Genomic DNA, 19686 nt, shown 5'->3' on the forward strand with positions numbered 1-19686 from the left:
AAGCATTTATATTATAATCCTTAAAAAATTACAAAATAACAAAACAAATTATATCGAATCGAATGAATCTTAATGTATAAAACAATTGTAGATAGATACAATTTAAATTTACAAAATTTACAAAATAAAAAACAAATACAAAAATATTTGCAAAACAATTAATATCTTCATCATTATTATTACATAAACACTAGATTATTTTATAAATTGACTCTAAAGAAAAACACAGTGAATTTAGTTTTCATATCAAAAAATAAATATATTATTATATGATATTATTATGATACTATAATTGGTTTAGATTATAATTATTAATATTTTATAAAATATAAAAAAATTTTTATACAAGGTATTAATATATTTGCAAAATGTCTTTAAAGAATCAAAATAAGTATAAAAAATTAATATAAAAAGATATCGCTTTATTCATTAAGTTATAAATAATTGAAATTTAAATGAAAATATAAAGAGAAAAATATTTTGTATCGGTTTATTAAAATATTTAAGTATTAATTCTTAATATCAAACATCTACCTTTTACACTTTTTTATATTTTAAAATTTTATATTTTAAAACATTATAAAATATTATAAAATATATATATAAAAATATATAATAAAGTAAAATAAAAGAAGAATAAAAATAATTTAAATTACATATTAATAATAACAAATTTTAACATAAATAAATATATAAATTATAATATAAATAAATATAAATATACAATAAATTATATATATATTATGTATAAATCATTATAAACTATATATTAAACCATTTGTTATCAATAAGATTAATCGATAAGATTAAAATAATAAAATTAAATTAATAATTTGAAAGATATCATTAAGTGATATTTCATAAAAAATATGATACAAATATATTTTATTTAAAAAATAATATTAATCAATATAATTAATCAATAATATCAAAAATAAGATCATAAGAAATAAAAACGGAATAAAAAATATATATTTATCTTAGAAATTTTATTATAAATTTTTAAAGTTTCAATAAACACTTATACTATGACTTAATGTTGGAAAGCATGTTTCTATAAAAGTTTAATTTACCAATCATTATTTCCTCGAATTAAAAATTTTGGTACTTATATATAATTCTAAACATTAGATTATTAAAAATTTCAATGTTAAATTTGACATTTAACATTTGTAAATGTTAAAATTAAAAATTTAAAATCACTTTAAAATATCTTTTATATAAATATCTTATTTAAAATATAAAATATAATAATAAATATCTTTTATATAAAATATCTTTATTAAATTTCAAACATATTCGACACGATTCAAATTAAAAATAAAATAAAAATAATATATATTACATTATGTTATATATTGTACTGTATTCTATTCTATATGCTATATTAATTTCCATATCTAATCATATAGTATATATATATTATATATGCATATATACACGTAATATAAAATCGATTTCTGCAACGCAAAGCCATAGATATCGAAAGATGTAAAAATATTTAGATTTATTATGTTATTACATTATATTATTATTGTTATTGTTATTGTTGTTATTGTTGTTATTGTTGTTATTGTTGTTCTTGTTATTGTTATTGCTATTGTTATCGTTATCGTTATTGTTATTGTTATTGTTATTGTTATTGTTATTGTTGTTATTTTATTATTACTTTATTATATATTATTATCAAAAATCATAAAAAATTTCAAATTAGAGCATTATATCAATCATTTATAATTCATAAGAACATTAATAATTATTTAATAAATTAATATAAGTAATTTTTTTAACATCTCAAAAAAAATCATTCTTTGAATCTTAAAAAAGTTATAAATAGCCGATTTTCATTATGTGCTATTCTATATTAATTTCCATTCGTTCATTTCCTTTATCATTATTAAAAAAATTTTTAATTTAATTATACGTATATATACATAGTATACATATAAGATAATAGAGTAATATAATATACAAATACATAAATGAAATAACTTTAATTATTTCGTGAGTAATGATTTTAATGAAAAATATTTCAGATAAAAATTAAATGCTTATGCTTATATTATCTAATTTAATATAAATAATTTTTTTATAATTGAACGTATAATAAATATATGAAAATCAAATATATTTTTAAATAGAATTGTATTGTATCAATAGATTCTGCTGATTATTTTCTATAAAAAAAAGAATTCTAGAAAAAAAAGAACCTATCTAAAAAATAAGTTTAGACAGATTAAAAATAATATTTTATTTAAAAAATAATATATTTAAATTCTTCAAAACTCTTTTCGTAAAAGAGACGAAAAATAAGAACTCTGTTTGTTTTCCTTATCTTCCATATGAAAAACTTGCAAAACTTAAATTAAAATATTTTATATCTTTTTTAGGTAATAAATAAATTAATTATTTCTATATTTTTATGGAAAATGATCTTTTATGGAATATGATCAGAATCAATTATTATAATAACAAATATATAATTTCACTTAAAAAAACATATTTAATTTTTATATACCCTCCAAAAAATAGTTTTACAAAAAAAACTATTTACATTAAATTCCATAAAACTATTTAAAACTTTATTTGAATTTTTAATTAAAATCATTATTTATGAAGCAACCGAAATTATTCAAATTATGTGCCTTACTTTATATATATATACACATAACGAAATGATTACAATTTAAAAAACAAAATTCAAAAAATAATTATAAATAATTGTTATTGAATGACGATTGAACAAATAATTATCAAAACATAATCAGCAGTTGATAATGATATTCGTTACATTATAATTAAATATTAATTACCATATGTATATGTACAATTTATGGTTGGAAATACGAAAATATAAATATTAATTCGATATTTTCGCGATGAAATCAGAACAAGCGATTTTTATTATTAATAATGTGATATCGTGCAACAATCTATTTCTGAAAAATAAAATATATTCATACATATAATCATATACATATACAGGCATAAAATATTATATTAAAAATTATTATATATAATAGAACACTAATTATATTAATACGATATGATTTATCACGATTCGCAGAATAGGAATTCATCAATTAATAAGCCGTGATTATGACATAAGAATTGATTGATATTGAACAAAATACGTATATATCTCGAACAAAACAACTCTTTGTTTGTGAATAATTTACAATTTCTTCAATTTCTACAAATAATCTCGCTGTTAAATGTAGTAAAAAAAATTCGACAACTTATCGTTTTTTACTCGTATCAGTGAATATGTAACAGATGTGTGTGTGTGTGTGTGTGTGTGGGTGGGTGGGTGGGTGGGTGTGTGTGCGCGCGTATAACATATATATATATATATATATATATATATATAGAATAGAGTATATAAAAATTATCAAGAAATTTTGATTTCTTGATAAATAATGATTTTAATAAAATAATATTTTATAATTAGATAAATGTTGATTTCGAGAAAAGTATATATATATATATAGAGTGAATTCGATTTTTTTATAATACTAAAATAAATTCAATTATTAAATAATAAAAATAATAAAAATAATATAATAAATTAAAAATAATATAATAATTAAAAATTAGTAGAAAATAAATACAATAATGAAAATGAAAATGAAGAAAATTTTATTAAAGAATTTTTAAAAAAATATTACTAATCAATATATTAAAAATTGATACTATAAATATTTAGGATATACTATAGATATCAAAAAGAAAAAAAAAGGTTAATTTTCATATAAAAAATTAAATATGATTTAAATCTATAATCCAAAAATACAAATGATAAAAATGAAATAATCGTTATGTAGTTACAACTTGATTTTGAATCATGATTTTCATCTGAAACAATTATCATAAAATCACATAGCATAATTTTAATTATATGCTCTATTCAATATGTATATAAGTACATATAACATTTTATCGGTTTCGTATATAATGCACGGAAAAACAAAATCTATGCTAATTATTCCATTAAATTTGGCGAAGCATGCGTGTTCGCATTAATTGAAAGATCAAATTAAAAACAAAAATATAAAAATTAAACATTTTTTGAAGATACAACTATCCTCTCTTACGTCTACTACTTTCACTTTATACTTATAATGATTGTACAACTCGAAATGATTTTCATTTATTATTATTGATATATATATAAATTGTGTAATAAAATTGATATAAATTTAGATTTGTATTATATATCCGTTTATTATATATCCGTAAGAAGGACGTTTCAACATTATTATCGAAAACATCCTATAGTATATATGAGTTTATGAAGTTATTCTATTGCAAGTTTGGTCAGATTTGAAACGCTTTCTAAGCTTTATTGCTCGAGACAAATTTCTCATGCGATTACTTGATCTGAGAGTGATTAATGATTTCGGATTAGTTATATTTTGTTTTTTATCAATAGAATAATCGCTCCAAACAATTCGTAATACATAGAATCAATCAATCCTTATGTCTCGTCTTTCGAATATAAAACATCCCAGCTTCTATAGAAAATCAAAAAAATAAAACTCTAATAACTTTCAAGCGGAAAATATTTAATAATCATTAAGTATATTAAAATTGAATAGCTATTATGCGCAATATTTATACAATATAAATGAATTTATTTTCACATGTTTAATATAATTTTTCTGGAATTAAATAAGATAAAATTAGAATTATATAAAATAATACATAAAATATTTAATTAAATAGTTTATTGGCATTATAAATATAAAAAATAATCAAATCCAAAAATCTTCTGATTATTAAATATTTACAAAAAGATAATAAAAAGAACATATTTGTAAAATAGTATTATAATTAAAATAAGATTAAGTACCAAAATTATGTATACTTTTAAGAAAATTTAAAAATATTTAAGTTGAAATTAGAGAAAATTCATTGTAGAGATTTATTGCAAAAAAAAAGTTACAAAAAATATTTGAATAGAAATGATCCATATTATAAAGTATATTAAAACATTTAATAAATTTCTAATATTTGTATATTAAGATTTTATTATAATATTAGCTATATATTATTAGTGTAATATATTATTAGAATGTACAATATAAACATTCGAAAAAATCTAAAACACAAAAAGACGAATGGAAATTAAAATATATATAACTTGTAAAAAATATATAATATATTAACATACTTATAAAAATATATAAAACTTTATAAAAAAGGGAAATCTTAGAAAAATAGTTGAGAAATCTTATTGATAAAAATAAATTGATGATTCAGTATATTATTAAAAAATAGAAAATCTTGCAAATGAAGTCTGTAAAAATCATCCAAAATAAATTAAGATATTGAGAAGAAAACATAATTATTAATTTATTATATATAAAGATAAAATAAAAATAATTTTGGTTTTAGAATTTATAGATACATTCATAAATATAGGCAGAAAGATGTTTATTCAGAATTTTTTTGAAAAATAGCTTTTATTAGAGTAGCAAGAAAGAAACTATATATTAACAAGATAAATAAAAAAAAGAAACTGCATTTTGCGAAAAAAGTATATTAAGTATAATAAAAGTATATTAAAGACAATATTTTCTGATGAAAGTAAATTTTATCATAATGAATATTTATTAACGAATTTTTTTTAACGAACGCAATTATATTTATATATGGAGAAAATCAAATATTAAAATGAAAATACAAATATATATTTATTAATATTATAAATAATTTATTAAATATTATTAAATATTAATTAAATGTTATAAATAATTTATTATAGATATTTTTGAATTCACTTTGAAATATATATTATATACTTATGTGTATTATAATTTTGATATTTGTATTTTATTACAGTTATAATATTATTTCAAAAATTCAAGGATAACACAAATATTTTTATTTTTTAAATTTTTACAAACTATGTCAATTACGCTATAAATAAATATATATTGGTTAATCACATTATAAAGTAAATATATTCTTTGCAATATATTAACATATTTATATATTAATTTCGTAATTTACAAACCACGATAAGACAATTGTGTTCCATTTTGCTTCACATTAAATTATGATGCAGATTTTTTCGAAAAATAATAAAACGAAATATTTCTTATATTTATAGAATATTTTATTCTTTAAATTTTTTTATTTTATTTATATATTATATTATTTTATATTTATATTTTTATTTACCCTACTAATCAATTAATTTTTTATTTTTAATTTTAAAACATTTATATAATTCGTTCTGATTCATGCAATATTTCTGGATCGTATCCTTTTAAAATAATTCAACAATTCACTGGGTAACATGAGAAGAAAAAAATGCATAAATTTTATATGAAATTTTTACTTTAAAAGTATGTTTAAAAAAATGTTTATTTTAATCTTTAACTATTTTAATGTATATGTTATTTAAAAATAACAAGTACATAAACGTTATATTCACTCAATATATAGAAATAGAAATATATGCGTAATTTTTAAAAAAAAAATTTTCTTAAATTTTAATATAATTTTAAAAGTTACGCAAAAAATCGCAATAGTAAAAAAAGAAAAAAAACTATAACAAATGAAAAATACTTGTAAATTTTTTTATTTATTATAATTTTTTTATTATAAATTACATCCATATCATTGTGATGATCTATATCCAAGATTACAATAATTATTATAATTTTGAATATTATAATTGAAAATCATTTCGAGTTAAAAAAAATTCAGATAACTATCGATTACTTAATGACTAATCATTATTAAAAACTAGATACATAAAGAAAATAGATATAAAGAAAATAGAATCATTTTTCGAATGAAATAAAAAAAATTAAAAGAATGAAATAAAAAATTAAATTAAAAAAATAAAATATACTTACTGCAAATTGTTGGATCTTCATCCGAACCATCTCGACAATCATTGTCACCATCGCAATGCCAAGTTCCAGGTATGCATTTGCCGTTCATGCATTTGAACTCCGTATCGGAACATTTTTGAGGACCTGGAAGTGTATCATTATCATCATCGATAGATGCTAAGTGCACGATGCATGTCAATTGCAGGATCATTAAGAGCATTATGCACATGCATTGCGATGCATTGAAAAAAGATATCGATGTTCCAATGAGCCGCATGCTCTCGCGATAAAATATTTCAGTTCCTTTTTCAATCACAACATTCAGATTCACCAAAAAGAGATGACACGGTTGTATATTTTCGGAAACTTTAATTGCTGATTCAAAATAAAAATTTTCAACATAGAACACTTTTCAACGGGATTCTTTTCTCTTTTTTTATTAATTATTTTTGTTTGTTATCAACTTTTCCTTCTCTTTTTTTTTTCTTCTCCTCTCTTATACTCTTTTTACATCAGAATTTAAAATATCATGTTATGTAAAATGATCAATAAAACGCTAAAACATATGCGATTATCACGGTGGTAAAATTATAACAGGTCAAACTGAACTAGCGAGTACAAATATCAATTAGTACCGAAATATCGGAACCATTGAGAGCATTTTTCGAACTTCGTATCCTTGAAACGAATGAAATCCTTATTCGATGAAAACCTATCTGTTTTGTAGAATTTCTCTTTCCAATTCACAATACTCTTCTTCTTTCTTCTTTTCTCTATTCTCTCTTGATTTAATCACCGATTTATTTTAAGAGATCACTTTTCAGATTTGACCAAACAATCATCTATAAAATAGTTTTCCAATAAATCAAATCTCTTATCAATAACTTCAAGATTATTTTCGATACTTTTTATTTCTTTTTCTATTTCTATTTCATTGAAATCACTAAATGGATGAAACATAAGATAAAAGCAAAAAGAAATGAAAAAAAGAAATTTAACCAAACTTTTTTTAATCTTTGAAAGTTTTGAGAGTTAATGTAATAAATATACGATCAGATTGTTGTAAAAAGTAACTCGAACAGAATTGAAACGCTTCTCTATAAAAATTGTAACTATTTCGAATATGATAATCGATATAATTATCCCGAAGATCGCAATCACAGCGATGCGATGTCGATGCACTCACGCTGCCGACTACAAATGTTGTAAGCGAGCGATCGAATAAAGGGGCCCCTATATATGGGCCTGAGAACAAACACATGATATAGGTGGACTTACGCACACTAGTCAATATAGTAAGAAAGGAGAACGCAGTTATTTGATTCGCTTTTGCTTAGATTAACAGAATTTTGCCATGCGATTTAGTTGGATTAAGAAGTGAAAAAGTTGTATTAAGAAATATGATTAAAAATTGCAAGAAGACAGATTAATTCAATCGAAACGATAATAAGAAACAATAATAATGAAATTCATTCCTATGCAATATTATCAAACTCAAACGTCATAATGTCATTTGCGTCGCAGTAAGAGGGCGAACGCATCTTGACTGAAGCAATCCGCGTTTGTTTCGCAATGAAAATAATCAAATTGTTTATTTCCATATATCATTAAGATTATTAGAAAGTATTATTTTCTATTAATCGATGATATAAGAGAGATAAATAACAATTTTTTTATTGTGTATTATATACACATATGAATCGAAAAAGATGAAATCAAAATAGAAGAAAAAAAAGATGAAAGATTTGGCGGAATTTTATAATTATCCATGCATAAAAATAAAATAAGTATTTTTATAATTTTATAAGTATTTTTACAATTCATTTTTTCATATTTGTTTTGATGAAAGATAGATATTTGTCAAAATTATTTGTCGTTTATTATTCGAATAGATATTTGTTAAAATTATTTGTCGTTTATTATTCGAATATTATATTATATAATATATAAATATATAATATTATGTCTATATATGTATATACATTCGTTAGAATTATTCCAGAATATTCATATACAAAATGTTAGTATATTCGTGGCATATTATTGGAAGATTAATTTTAGATATTAAAATAAATATGAAAGTTAATGTATAATGCATAAAAATATTAGAAAACTCAGATTTATTTATTATGAATTATAAGCAATTAAAATTTGTATTAAATAAAACGAAAATAAAATAAAATAACTCTATCTTTGTAACATGGCCGTTCGTTTTCGCCTTCTGAAATCAACTTCTAAAAGTGTCTCAAATATTTAATATTTTATATATATATAATACATAATAATTATTTTTATTGTTTTTTATTATTTTATTGTTATTTATATATAAATATTTCATGAATTTAATGAAAATTTTTAGCATTTATTTAATTTATATAGCAAATGCAATAAATTATGTTATAATCTATCATAATAAATATTAAAGGTATATTAAGAATTTATTATAAATTTAAATAATATATTGATATTAAATATTTTATATTTACTAAAATGTAGATATTTAATATTCTATTTAATATTTTACTATCTTCAATAATATTCTTTGTAATTCACTTCTAAAAATAAAATATTATATTATTCCTTTTTATATCAGAATTGTATGAATATGTAATTCAATAACTTTTGAAAGTTCTATTTCAAATATCTATTTTAAATATAAAATATAAAAAAATAACAATTATCAAGATCAATATTTTTGAATATTTATTTCAGAGTGATTATAAAATTATAAAAAATATTTTTTTATCATTGTGAACTAAAATTAAATGTGAAAAAATTACGTTCATCATCCTTAATCAATTAAATTTGTGCCTCTGACATAAAAAAAATGTTTATTTTATTTTAAAAATGTATCTTTATATATATATATATATATATATATATATATATATATATATATATATGTATATATAATATATTCTTATATATTATTACGGTTATTATAATTATATTTATGTATGTATTTATAAAAGGATAAGATATTTTATCTTATTTGATTAAAAAATGTTCAATAAATAAAATAGGAATATTTCAAAATATATTAGAAGAGTTTTTCATCCATCGATTATATTATCAAAAGAAATTAATCGACTAATTCTGTCACGGATTCGAATACGTTCAAATATCGATCACGATTTCTCCTTTTTTTCTTTGTCCAATGCTCCAGTTTGATTCATAGTTACGCGGCATTCGAGTATATATGGAAGTTGAATTACCTATTTAGGTTGAACCCAGATACGCCATCTCTCAACTGAACTCATGTAGAGAACAGAAATACATGCAAAGCAAGTCGCGTGTTGGTCTCGAAGCAATTATTCGTGAAAATGTTATTTGTAGCTAAACTGACGAATGAAAAAAAATATTAAAATCTGATATTAAGCTAAAAAGAATTTTAACGAAGAAAAGAGAAGAAAAAAAAAAGAGTTTAAAACAAAGACAAAGGCAACAAAGCGAAATAAATTTCAAAAGAGTCATTCTATAATTATCTTACTCTTTTTTCATGAATTCGTTTCATGAATTCATTTCATTTTAAATTATAAATATTGCAGTATAATTAAAATGCGATCGGCTTAATGATAATTTGAATTTGAATTACGATATTTTATTGTTTATGCATTTCTGGCACCAATAACAATGATCCGACTTTTTGTCTTTCTTTCGTTAATGAATATATCTTTCAAAATCTGCAAATATGGTATCATAGAATAATTTTAAAATATAAGAAAAAAAGAATTTATATAAAATATAATATATTATATAATATATTATATAAATGTAATTATTATATATAAAATATAATATTATATATTCTTGATAACTTTTTATCTGAAATCTTAATAACAATCACAATCTATAAATATTTTTATATTGTATTTATTTTCTCTTTATGATACTTTTACTGATAATTTCTAATATTTTTTTATAAATAAATAAAAATTTAGAGAATTTAATATAAATTTAAATACAAATGATTAATTTTTGTCATATGATTTATATTATTTATATAGTATAGTATATATAGATATAGTAGATATAGAATAGTTTAGTATAGTATAGTTACAATATAATAATAATATAATAATAATAATATAATAATATAATAATAAAATATAATATAATATAGTTAAAATATAATATATTTATATAATAATATAGTAATAATTTATATTATATATATTATAATACAGTAAATATTATATATATGTATTAATTTTATGTAGTAATTTTTTTTTAAATATTACACAAATATTACTTAAAATGAATAATATAAATATTATATTATCTAATTTTTCAAATTTGTAAAATTTGAAATAAAAATGGAAATTTATTTTAAACATAATTTTAATTGCTTTACGATAATTTAATGTAATTTGTTATTATAATCTAAAATTTTATAAAAAATAATTATACAAAAAGAAAAAAATCATAACGATTAAACTATCCTGATAATTTATTTAAAATTTGTCTCATTAATTGATTAAATTAAAAATTTTATATAAATTAAACATTATTCATGACGAATAATATTTTTTCTAAGAAATAAAGAAGAAATGAAATATGAAAACAAAATCAAATATATATATATATATTTATATGATAATTGTTTTTTTTAATTCTTGTTTAAACTTGTACTGTAAGATTATATAAATTGCTTTAATACTCTCTCTCTCTCTCTCTCTATATATATATATATATATATATATATATATATATATATAAAATAACATCATTTATACAATGAAGCAGAAAACTATGTTACATAATCTTCTAAAGAGCTCTTGAACCGGAATTCAGGAAATCAAACTGGCGCAAAAGTAATTACGTAATTGACCACATATTAAATCACATCACATTAAAGTCCACGTGATCTGATAGTTTTATCGACAATGCGGAGAAACTATTGAAACTTTGCATAAGAAGAGAAAAAAAAAAGAATTATCGGAAAAAATTTCAGTTAATCATTTTATCCATTAACTAGAATAAAAAATGGAATGAAAAAAAAAAAGATCAAAAATTGAAATAGAAATCAGAGCTAAAATAGGAAAAGAACTACGAGATAGGATAAAAAAGAAACAAAAAAATAAACCAATTGTAACATAAATTCTATAGATATGATTTTAATGATTTACAGATTATTCTACTTAAAAAATTCAAAAATATATATTCTAAAATGACAATTAATTGTGTATAATCTGCTATATATATATATATATATATATATATATATATATATATATATATATTCATATTGATTGAAATTATTTAAAATTTGTTTATATTAAAAAATTGAACAATATATAAGTAATTGAGAATTTTACAATAAAAAAACGGCAGATTCATTTTTAATCATTTTTAAGTTTGACATGTTTTTAAAAAATTCTATATTGTATGATATAAGTTAAATGCAATAAAAAATAAATTATTTACAGATTTATAGATTTAAAAGACTTTGCTTTTATTACTGTTTTGTACAATATAATTCAAACTTACCTTCTTCTTTTCGCCTCTTCTTTCCCCCCTTCTTCCTTCTCCATTTATAAAATAAGAAGGATATTTTTGATTAATAAATAAAACAATAATAAATCAATAATTTGATCGTTTTATTGTTTATTATTAATAATAAATAAAAATTTCTTAAAAATTGAAATAAAATGAAATTGAAATTGAATAAATATGTTAATAATTATTCAATAACTATTAATTATTTAATATATGAAAAAATATATTTTTTCCAATATTTTCTTTTTAATATTAAATTAAAGCAATAATTATATTTTTTTTTCATCTATAATTCTTTTTTTATGACATTCTTAATTTTTTTACAATAAATTTTATAATTAATTATTGAAAATAATTATTAATATTCATAATCTTTACATATTAGATGATCATATTTCTTAACTTCCATATTATTATACATATTAATGTTATTATTTTTTGTTATTATTAATTGTAATGTTATTCTTTAAAAAGGAGTACTTTATCTTTATGTCTTACATATTTAAGTATAAATATTATATATAATCATTATATTTTTATATAATAACATAAATATTTTTTTACAAAAATTCTAAAAAATAAAAATACAGATGTAGAAATTATTTATGCATAAACTTTCAATTACAATAGCTCAATTAAAATCAAATATTTCAATAATGATTAATTAATAATTAATTATTATTTGATCGTGTTATATCATTAGATCAAATATGTGTTAAATTGCAAAAAAATTTTATAACACATATTATGGCAAATAATATCATATAATTAAAATATATAAAATATTAAAAATGTTAATGCAGAATATATTGTCTTTTAATACAACAATCTTTACTATAAAAATATAATATACATATACGGACATATTTGTAATCTGTTCACAAACTCAAATGCAAACACTGCATAAAAATATAAAAGAATAAAATCATCTAACGATTCTGTGAAATATTTTTCTAAACTACTTTGATAAGATAATGCAAAATCAATGAATAAGAAAATTAAAAATCAAAGTTGAAATCGAATAATTATTCCGAAACTTATTTTATTAATGTTTGGAAGAAATGCACCTTCAAAAGAAAAAACATTAAATTAATTCATAAAATAAATTATATAATAGACTAACTTGATAATTTTCTATTTAATATTAAAAAAAAAATAATAATAAAAATTTTAAAAGTTTATATTTTAATATAAGTTTAAGTTTTTATATTTTTATATAAATTTTTAGATTCATAATTAGTTTTTTAATTTAGATAGATAATAAAATATAAAAAATTTAAAAATTAAAAATTTATTTTGATTCGATTCACTTCGATCTATCTAAATTTATATAAATTATGCAAATTATTGAACATTGAAAAAAAAAAGAATAATCTTGAATAATTTTGAATAATGTTAAAATACTATTAAAATTATTATTATTAAGTGATTAAAATCATTAAATTTTGAATTTAATTTTTATCATACACATTTTTTTATATTTTTTAATATTATTCAAAAATATTGTTTTAAAATTCATTTGAAAAAAAAATTTTAAAAATTGTTATCATTATTTGTTATATTATATATAATGTAATATTAAATGCTTTGATTTAAATACAATTGATTTATAAATACAATATAAATATTGTATCGTTTTGATATGTTTCTTAGCTATAAATGAATTCAAAATTTAAAATTATGGAAAATATTTTTAGAACGCTATAAAAAATAAATTTAGAAAATATTATTCTAAAAGAATAAACAACATTTCAGATAAAAATATACAAAATACAATATAACAAATAATTTCAGTTAAAGAAATAAATTTATAAATTTATAAAAAACATGTACAATTATAAATAAAAACAAAAAATTATCGTTTAAATTTTTTTTTTGATAAAATTAATGTAATATAATGAAATTTTAAATTAAATATCTTGCAGTTTAAAAGAATATACTTATTTAAATAATAATTAAATAATTTTTTTCAAATATTAGTTATTTAAAAGATTTTAATTATAGTTTTTCGCTAAAAATACTATCTTTTTCTAAACAAGAAATATCAACATAGAAAAGAAAATTATTATAAAAATTAAATATATAAATTAATCATAATATATAAAAAATTTCAATTTATTATTTTTCAGAATATTCAAAAAAAAAAATTATAGATATCTTACAAAAGATTTCAAATTTTTAAAAATGTTTTATTTAATATTTTTGTATAATGTGTTGTTTAATATGAAATGGTAACCAATTTCTATCTTTTTTTTTATAATAGAAAAATAAACAATGTAATAAATAATTACTTATAAAATAATTTGTATTGTATATAGTACAGAGCAAATTGTTGAGATTTAAAATTGACAAATTGTATTTTTTTGGAATTATACATTTCTTTGTACATATCTATTGTGTTCAATTACAGAAAATTTATAAAGTATTTCCAAGAAACTTTACATAAGATGAATGAAAATTTCTTTAATTCCCATTCCCCTGCATTTTTCATGATTATCAATATATTATTATCAATGTGTTATATGTATTTTTTGTTAAATTTAAACAATTGTTTGGAAATCAAAAAAAAAGTGTTAAAAAAAGATTTTTATTTGAAATTGTATCTTTTATAAAATTAAAATATTTATAATTTCTATTTCTATTAAACAAAGTAAGATTTTTTTTAGTATTTTTTGTATTTTTTTTTTATAAAAAAATGACTTAATTACTTAATATTATAAAAACTTTCTTAATTACTCAATATTTAAATAAAAATATTTTCAAAAAATTGAAAATTAAATTTTTATGCACATATACAAAATAAATATATGTAACATTTTTAAAAGATTAAAAATTCATAATGTTTTTAGTTTTGAAATCGATATTATTCGCGTTTTATTGTTGCATCATAGATTGTTTCTTCTTTCTATTCTATGTAATTTTTCACTTTAAGAGGCGCGTCAAATATTTCTTTTTTTTTATTGATGCAATTTCACTTTCAAATCATTGTACAATCGAACGAATCGATTATAAATCAATCATTCGCACTTCAAATACAAATAAATACACATTTTCTATTTTCTTTTGTGAAAAAAAGTTTATTTATAAAAATTCATTTCTTGAGATTTGATATAATGAAAATGAAATGATAAAAAATATTAGAGATTATATTGATAATATATATATCAATCAATGTTAATGTCTGTTCATAGAAAAAAGAAAAATTTTTGAAAAATTTGAAAAAAATTTTAAAATCAGTAAACTTGAAATTCTGTTATATATAATATATAAAATTCTTTCTTATATGCAATTGTTTAATTCAATATGCAAAATTATTTAATTCAAATTTTTTTTTAAATAATAAATAATAATAGGTTATAAATAACAGATTATAATAAATATTACAAAATTGTTAAAATGTTGAAATAATGAAAAAAAAACTGTTATTTTATTATATTATATTATATATTTTTATATTATTTTTATATTTTTATTCCTTTTTATGTTTTTTGTCTTTATAATTTAAATTATATTTAAATTATAAATATATTTAAATTATAAATTATATTTTAAATTATTCTATATCGAATTATTTTTTTGATTTTTTATCTTTTATATTTTTTTATCTTTCTATTGAGAATTGTGTCACAAGTATTGCCAGATTGGATTTATGACACGATCAACAATTTTATTATTTTTAAGAAAAACCCATTTTAAAATTTTTATGTATCAAAATTTCTGATATATAATTTTAATTAACTTAGCATATCATTCTAAAATCAAAAATCATTTTTGAGTTTCAATAGCAAAAATCGTATCTTAAACTTAATGAAAACGTGCCATCAATAAAATTCTTGAAGCTGATCCTAATAGCCTATCAACCTTTACCTTCAAAAAAGTTAATAGATTCACTTTTCAATATGTATGTTGATCTCTGTTTTTTCCTCTTGATATAATGCACAAAAGAATGTAAATAATGAATAGAAAGTCTTTAAAGTGCAAATATTTTTTTTTCAGAAGGTACATAATAGAAAATATGTTAATAACAATACAGAAAACAATACATATAATGAATCGCAAAAAGCATAAAAATAGAAAAGTATGCAAAAATAGTACAAAAAAATCACAATTAGATTTCATAGAGAGAAAGAAAGAATAGACAAATACAATGGAATCATAGAGAGCTTAGAAAACAAAAAAACAAACAAACAAATATAATTTAAGATTAAAAATACAAATATTGTTCACGAGCACTTATTGTTCAAGAAATTTATAAACATTATTTTATAAAATTTATAAAATTTGTTCAAGAGTTTATTCCTCATATAGAAATCCTTTTTTTGTTATTATAAGCAGCTGTTGTTAGTAGATATTTATTAAGCCTAAACAAAGAATGATGTTATCTGAGAAGACTATCGTTTTTGAGAGTTTAATCGACATTTATAATTGTATATTTTTGATATATTTCAACCTAGTTGAACCGATTCTAATAATAACATATTTCAAACATAATTAACTCAATAGTAACTAACGTCACTATATTTTGAGGAAATCTATAATAGAGATATATTAATTAATTATTGATTATCAGCATCTTTGTATACAGATTACCAGTCCAATTCGAAAAATTTTCCTCTAACTTGGGAGTATCGCGATTCAGGCACCGCAATATTATTGTTTATTATCTATTATATATATTTTGTACTCCACCAGAAAATTGTGATCTTCTCAATTAAATAGAAAGGAATTTTCTAAGGTATGAGTCGCATTGGTAAAGAAAGTCTCATTGTGAAAAAGTTATACTCTAACTACCGGATACAAGAAATAAATAATTTGTAACAAAACATCATTTGATCATCGATTACCTATTGTGGTTTAAAAGAGAATCTAATTATCACTTATTGTGAATATATCGTAATTTAACCAAATATGACAATAAATAATTTCTTTGTAATTACGCATCGTGATCTGACCGTTAGATACAATCATCTATTGTAACATTATGAGAGACTCAAATAGACATGCATTTTTTATAGATATGCATACCGCACTTATATTTATCCTTAATATACACTTGTAATATACACATCTATCGAATAACATTCTACGAACATCTATCTATTAGCTTCCATGTATCAACACCATTACAATATTATTACTGTAGGCGCAAACAAACATAAATACAATCATTTTTTCAGTTACAATTAACAAAGTATACATTCATAACATATTCATACACAAGTATCATATATGTATACTAGTTATGTCATTACGTCAGTTTTTAGAAAAACACAAAAACATGTATGTATAATATGTAATTATATTATATAATTTTTTCAAAAATTTAATACAATATCAAAGAGCGTTGTACTCTAAACGTCATCATTTCCATGTTCTTTCTTCTAAAATATTATCTGCGTATTTTTAAATACATATAAAAAAAATTAATATTGAATTTTTAACAAAAAGAAAGTACTGTTAAAATTTTAAATAATTTCGTACAAAAAAATATTTATCAAATATAATTGTGACAAAACTGGATTCGTTCAACTATTATAAAAATCAACTGAATTATTATATCTTTATTGTTAAAAATGATGCAAAATTTATATATTTATATTTGTATATTAATGATATTTGTATATTTATATAATTGTTTTATATTTTAAAACAATTAATATAAAAAAAAATTACTGCAAAATTTTTAATTATGGGAGATTCAAATTATCCCAATTAGAATTCTAAAAATTAATCAAAAAGATTTGTAAATTGTTCAAATTGTTATCTGATATATAAAACTAATATAAATTTATATAAAATATTTACATTTTAAATATATTAAGAATTTTATGTTAAAAAAAATATAAAGAAATTTTTGAAAAATAAAATAGTAAAATCTTATATTCTTCTATATTCACACATTGTTTACATTTATATACAATCTATATTAATATTGAATAATCTAGTCAAAAATTTCAAAATGGAAAAATTGTTATAATAAATAAGGAAGAAAAATAAATTATCATATGTCAATAATAGCAAAGCATACGAAATATAACTTAATTATATACTTGAACTTAATTAATTAATATATAAATAATAATTAACTTATTAACTTAAATAATATGATAAATACAAGTTTTATACTCTTTATAACTTTTTTGTATTATTTGTATTAATTTAATATTTACAATAATTCGTTTTCTCATTAATTAATATTTTCCAAGTATTTTCCAATATTTTCCAAGTGTTTTTGTTTTTTTTTTTTCTTTAAGTTGCAATGTTTTTTTGTAATATTCAAATAATTAAAAACTAATTTTTTCCATCTTCGATATAAGAAAAAAAAATTAATAAAGTTTAATTTTGTTATAGATTAATAGTATTTTAAGCAAGAATATTACTATAAAATATGAAAATATAATTATATTAAAATATATAAGCATTAAAAGTTAATAAAAATGACAGACTTTCTTCTTAATCGCAACTTATATGTTGGAAATCGTTACTTTAGTTCTATAAAAAAAATATGCAAAAATTAATATTAAAATTTAATTACAATTAAAATTTAATTAAAATTAAAAACAGTCATATATATTTTCTTTTATAATTCAACTATTCAAAAACAGAAATAGAAAAAATTTATTAAATATACGATAATATAGGATATAATGACCAAAATTGTATTGATCTCTAAAAGAAGAAAATTCATAATTGAGTATTCTAGATTGATAATAAGCGCATGTTTGATTCCATTCAATAAAAACCAAAAAATAATGACTTGTGTTATTAAATACAATATCATTTATCAACTATCAACTATATTGATATCATTTTTTAATCATTTTGACTGATCAAAACTTTTTATTTCCTGTTTTCTGTTTAATCAAATAAATTCGTTGGAATAAACTTTTTTAATTTTAAATAATTTAATTACTTTACTTTAATTTAAATCCATATATAAATAACATTCTAAATGTGCTACACAATTATCAAACTCGACCAGTCAATATATTTAACCAAATTGCACATATCTATATAATAATATACATCTATATAATAATAATAATCTCGATATTTACAAAATTACAAAATTTATTTATTAAATACAATGTTACATTTAGTTTTAAACGTAGCTTTACATTTAATTTTAAATATAGCTTTAATTTGATCTATTTTCTCGATATTCCATAGTTTAATTACAACATATATAATTAAAAATTCAAATTCAAAAACTCATATTTCATAGTCAAAAAAATTTCTTCTCCTTTTAGAACGAAAATCAATCTAGTTTCAATTGAATTACGCGATATAAAATAATTATATTATATAATTTATATTCATTATATACTTACATAATTTG

At 18.6% G+C, this 19686-nt stretch overlaps 1 protein-coding gene across 15 annotated transcripts in view; it reads right to left on the minus strand.

Moving 5' to 3' along the window:
* LOC108001366 (low-density lipoprotein receptor) overlaps positions 1-19686 on the minus strand; it is an 80359-nt gene that overhangs the window by 30128 nt on the left and 30545 nt on the right. For 9 of the 15 annotated variants that reach the window (XM_062075609.1, XM_062075607.1, XM_062075605.1 and 6 more), the window contains one exon: positions 6870-6992. The exons of 4 other annotated variants lie outside the window; for them this stretch is intronic. In XM_062075609.1, the coding sequence (XP_061931593.1) occupies positions 6870-6992 (123 nt within the window). Of the gene's footprint in view, positions 1-6869; positions 7405-7483; positions 8063-19686 lie in introns of those variants that run through there. 2 more of the 15 variants (XM_062075604.1, XM_062075611.1) reach the window with 2 other exon arrangements.

This window comes from Apis cerana, linkage group LG5 (assembly GCF_029169275.1).
Source record: "Apis cerana isolate GH-2021 linkage group LG5, AcerK_1.0, whole genome shotgun sequence".
NCBI lineage: Eukaryota > Metazoa > Arthropoda > Insecta > Hymenoptera > Apidae > Apis > Apis cerana.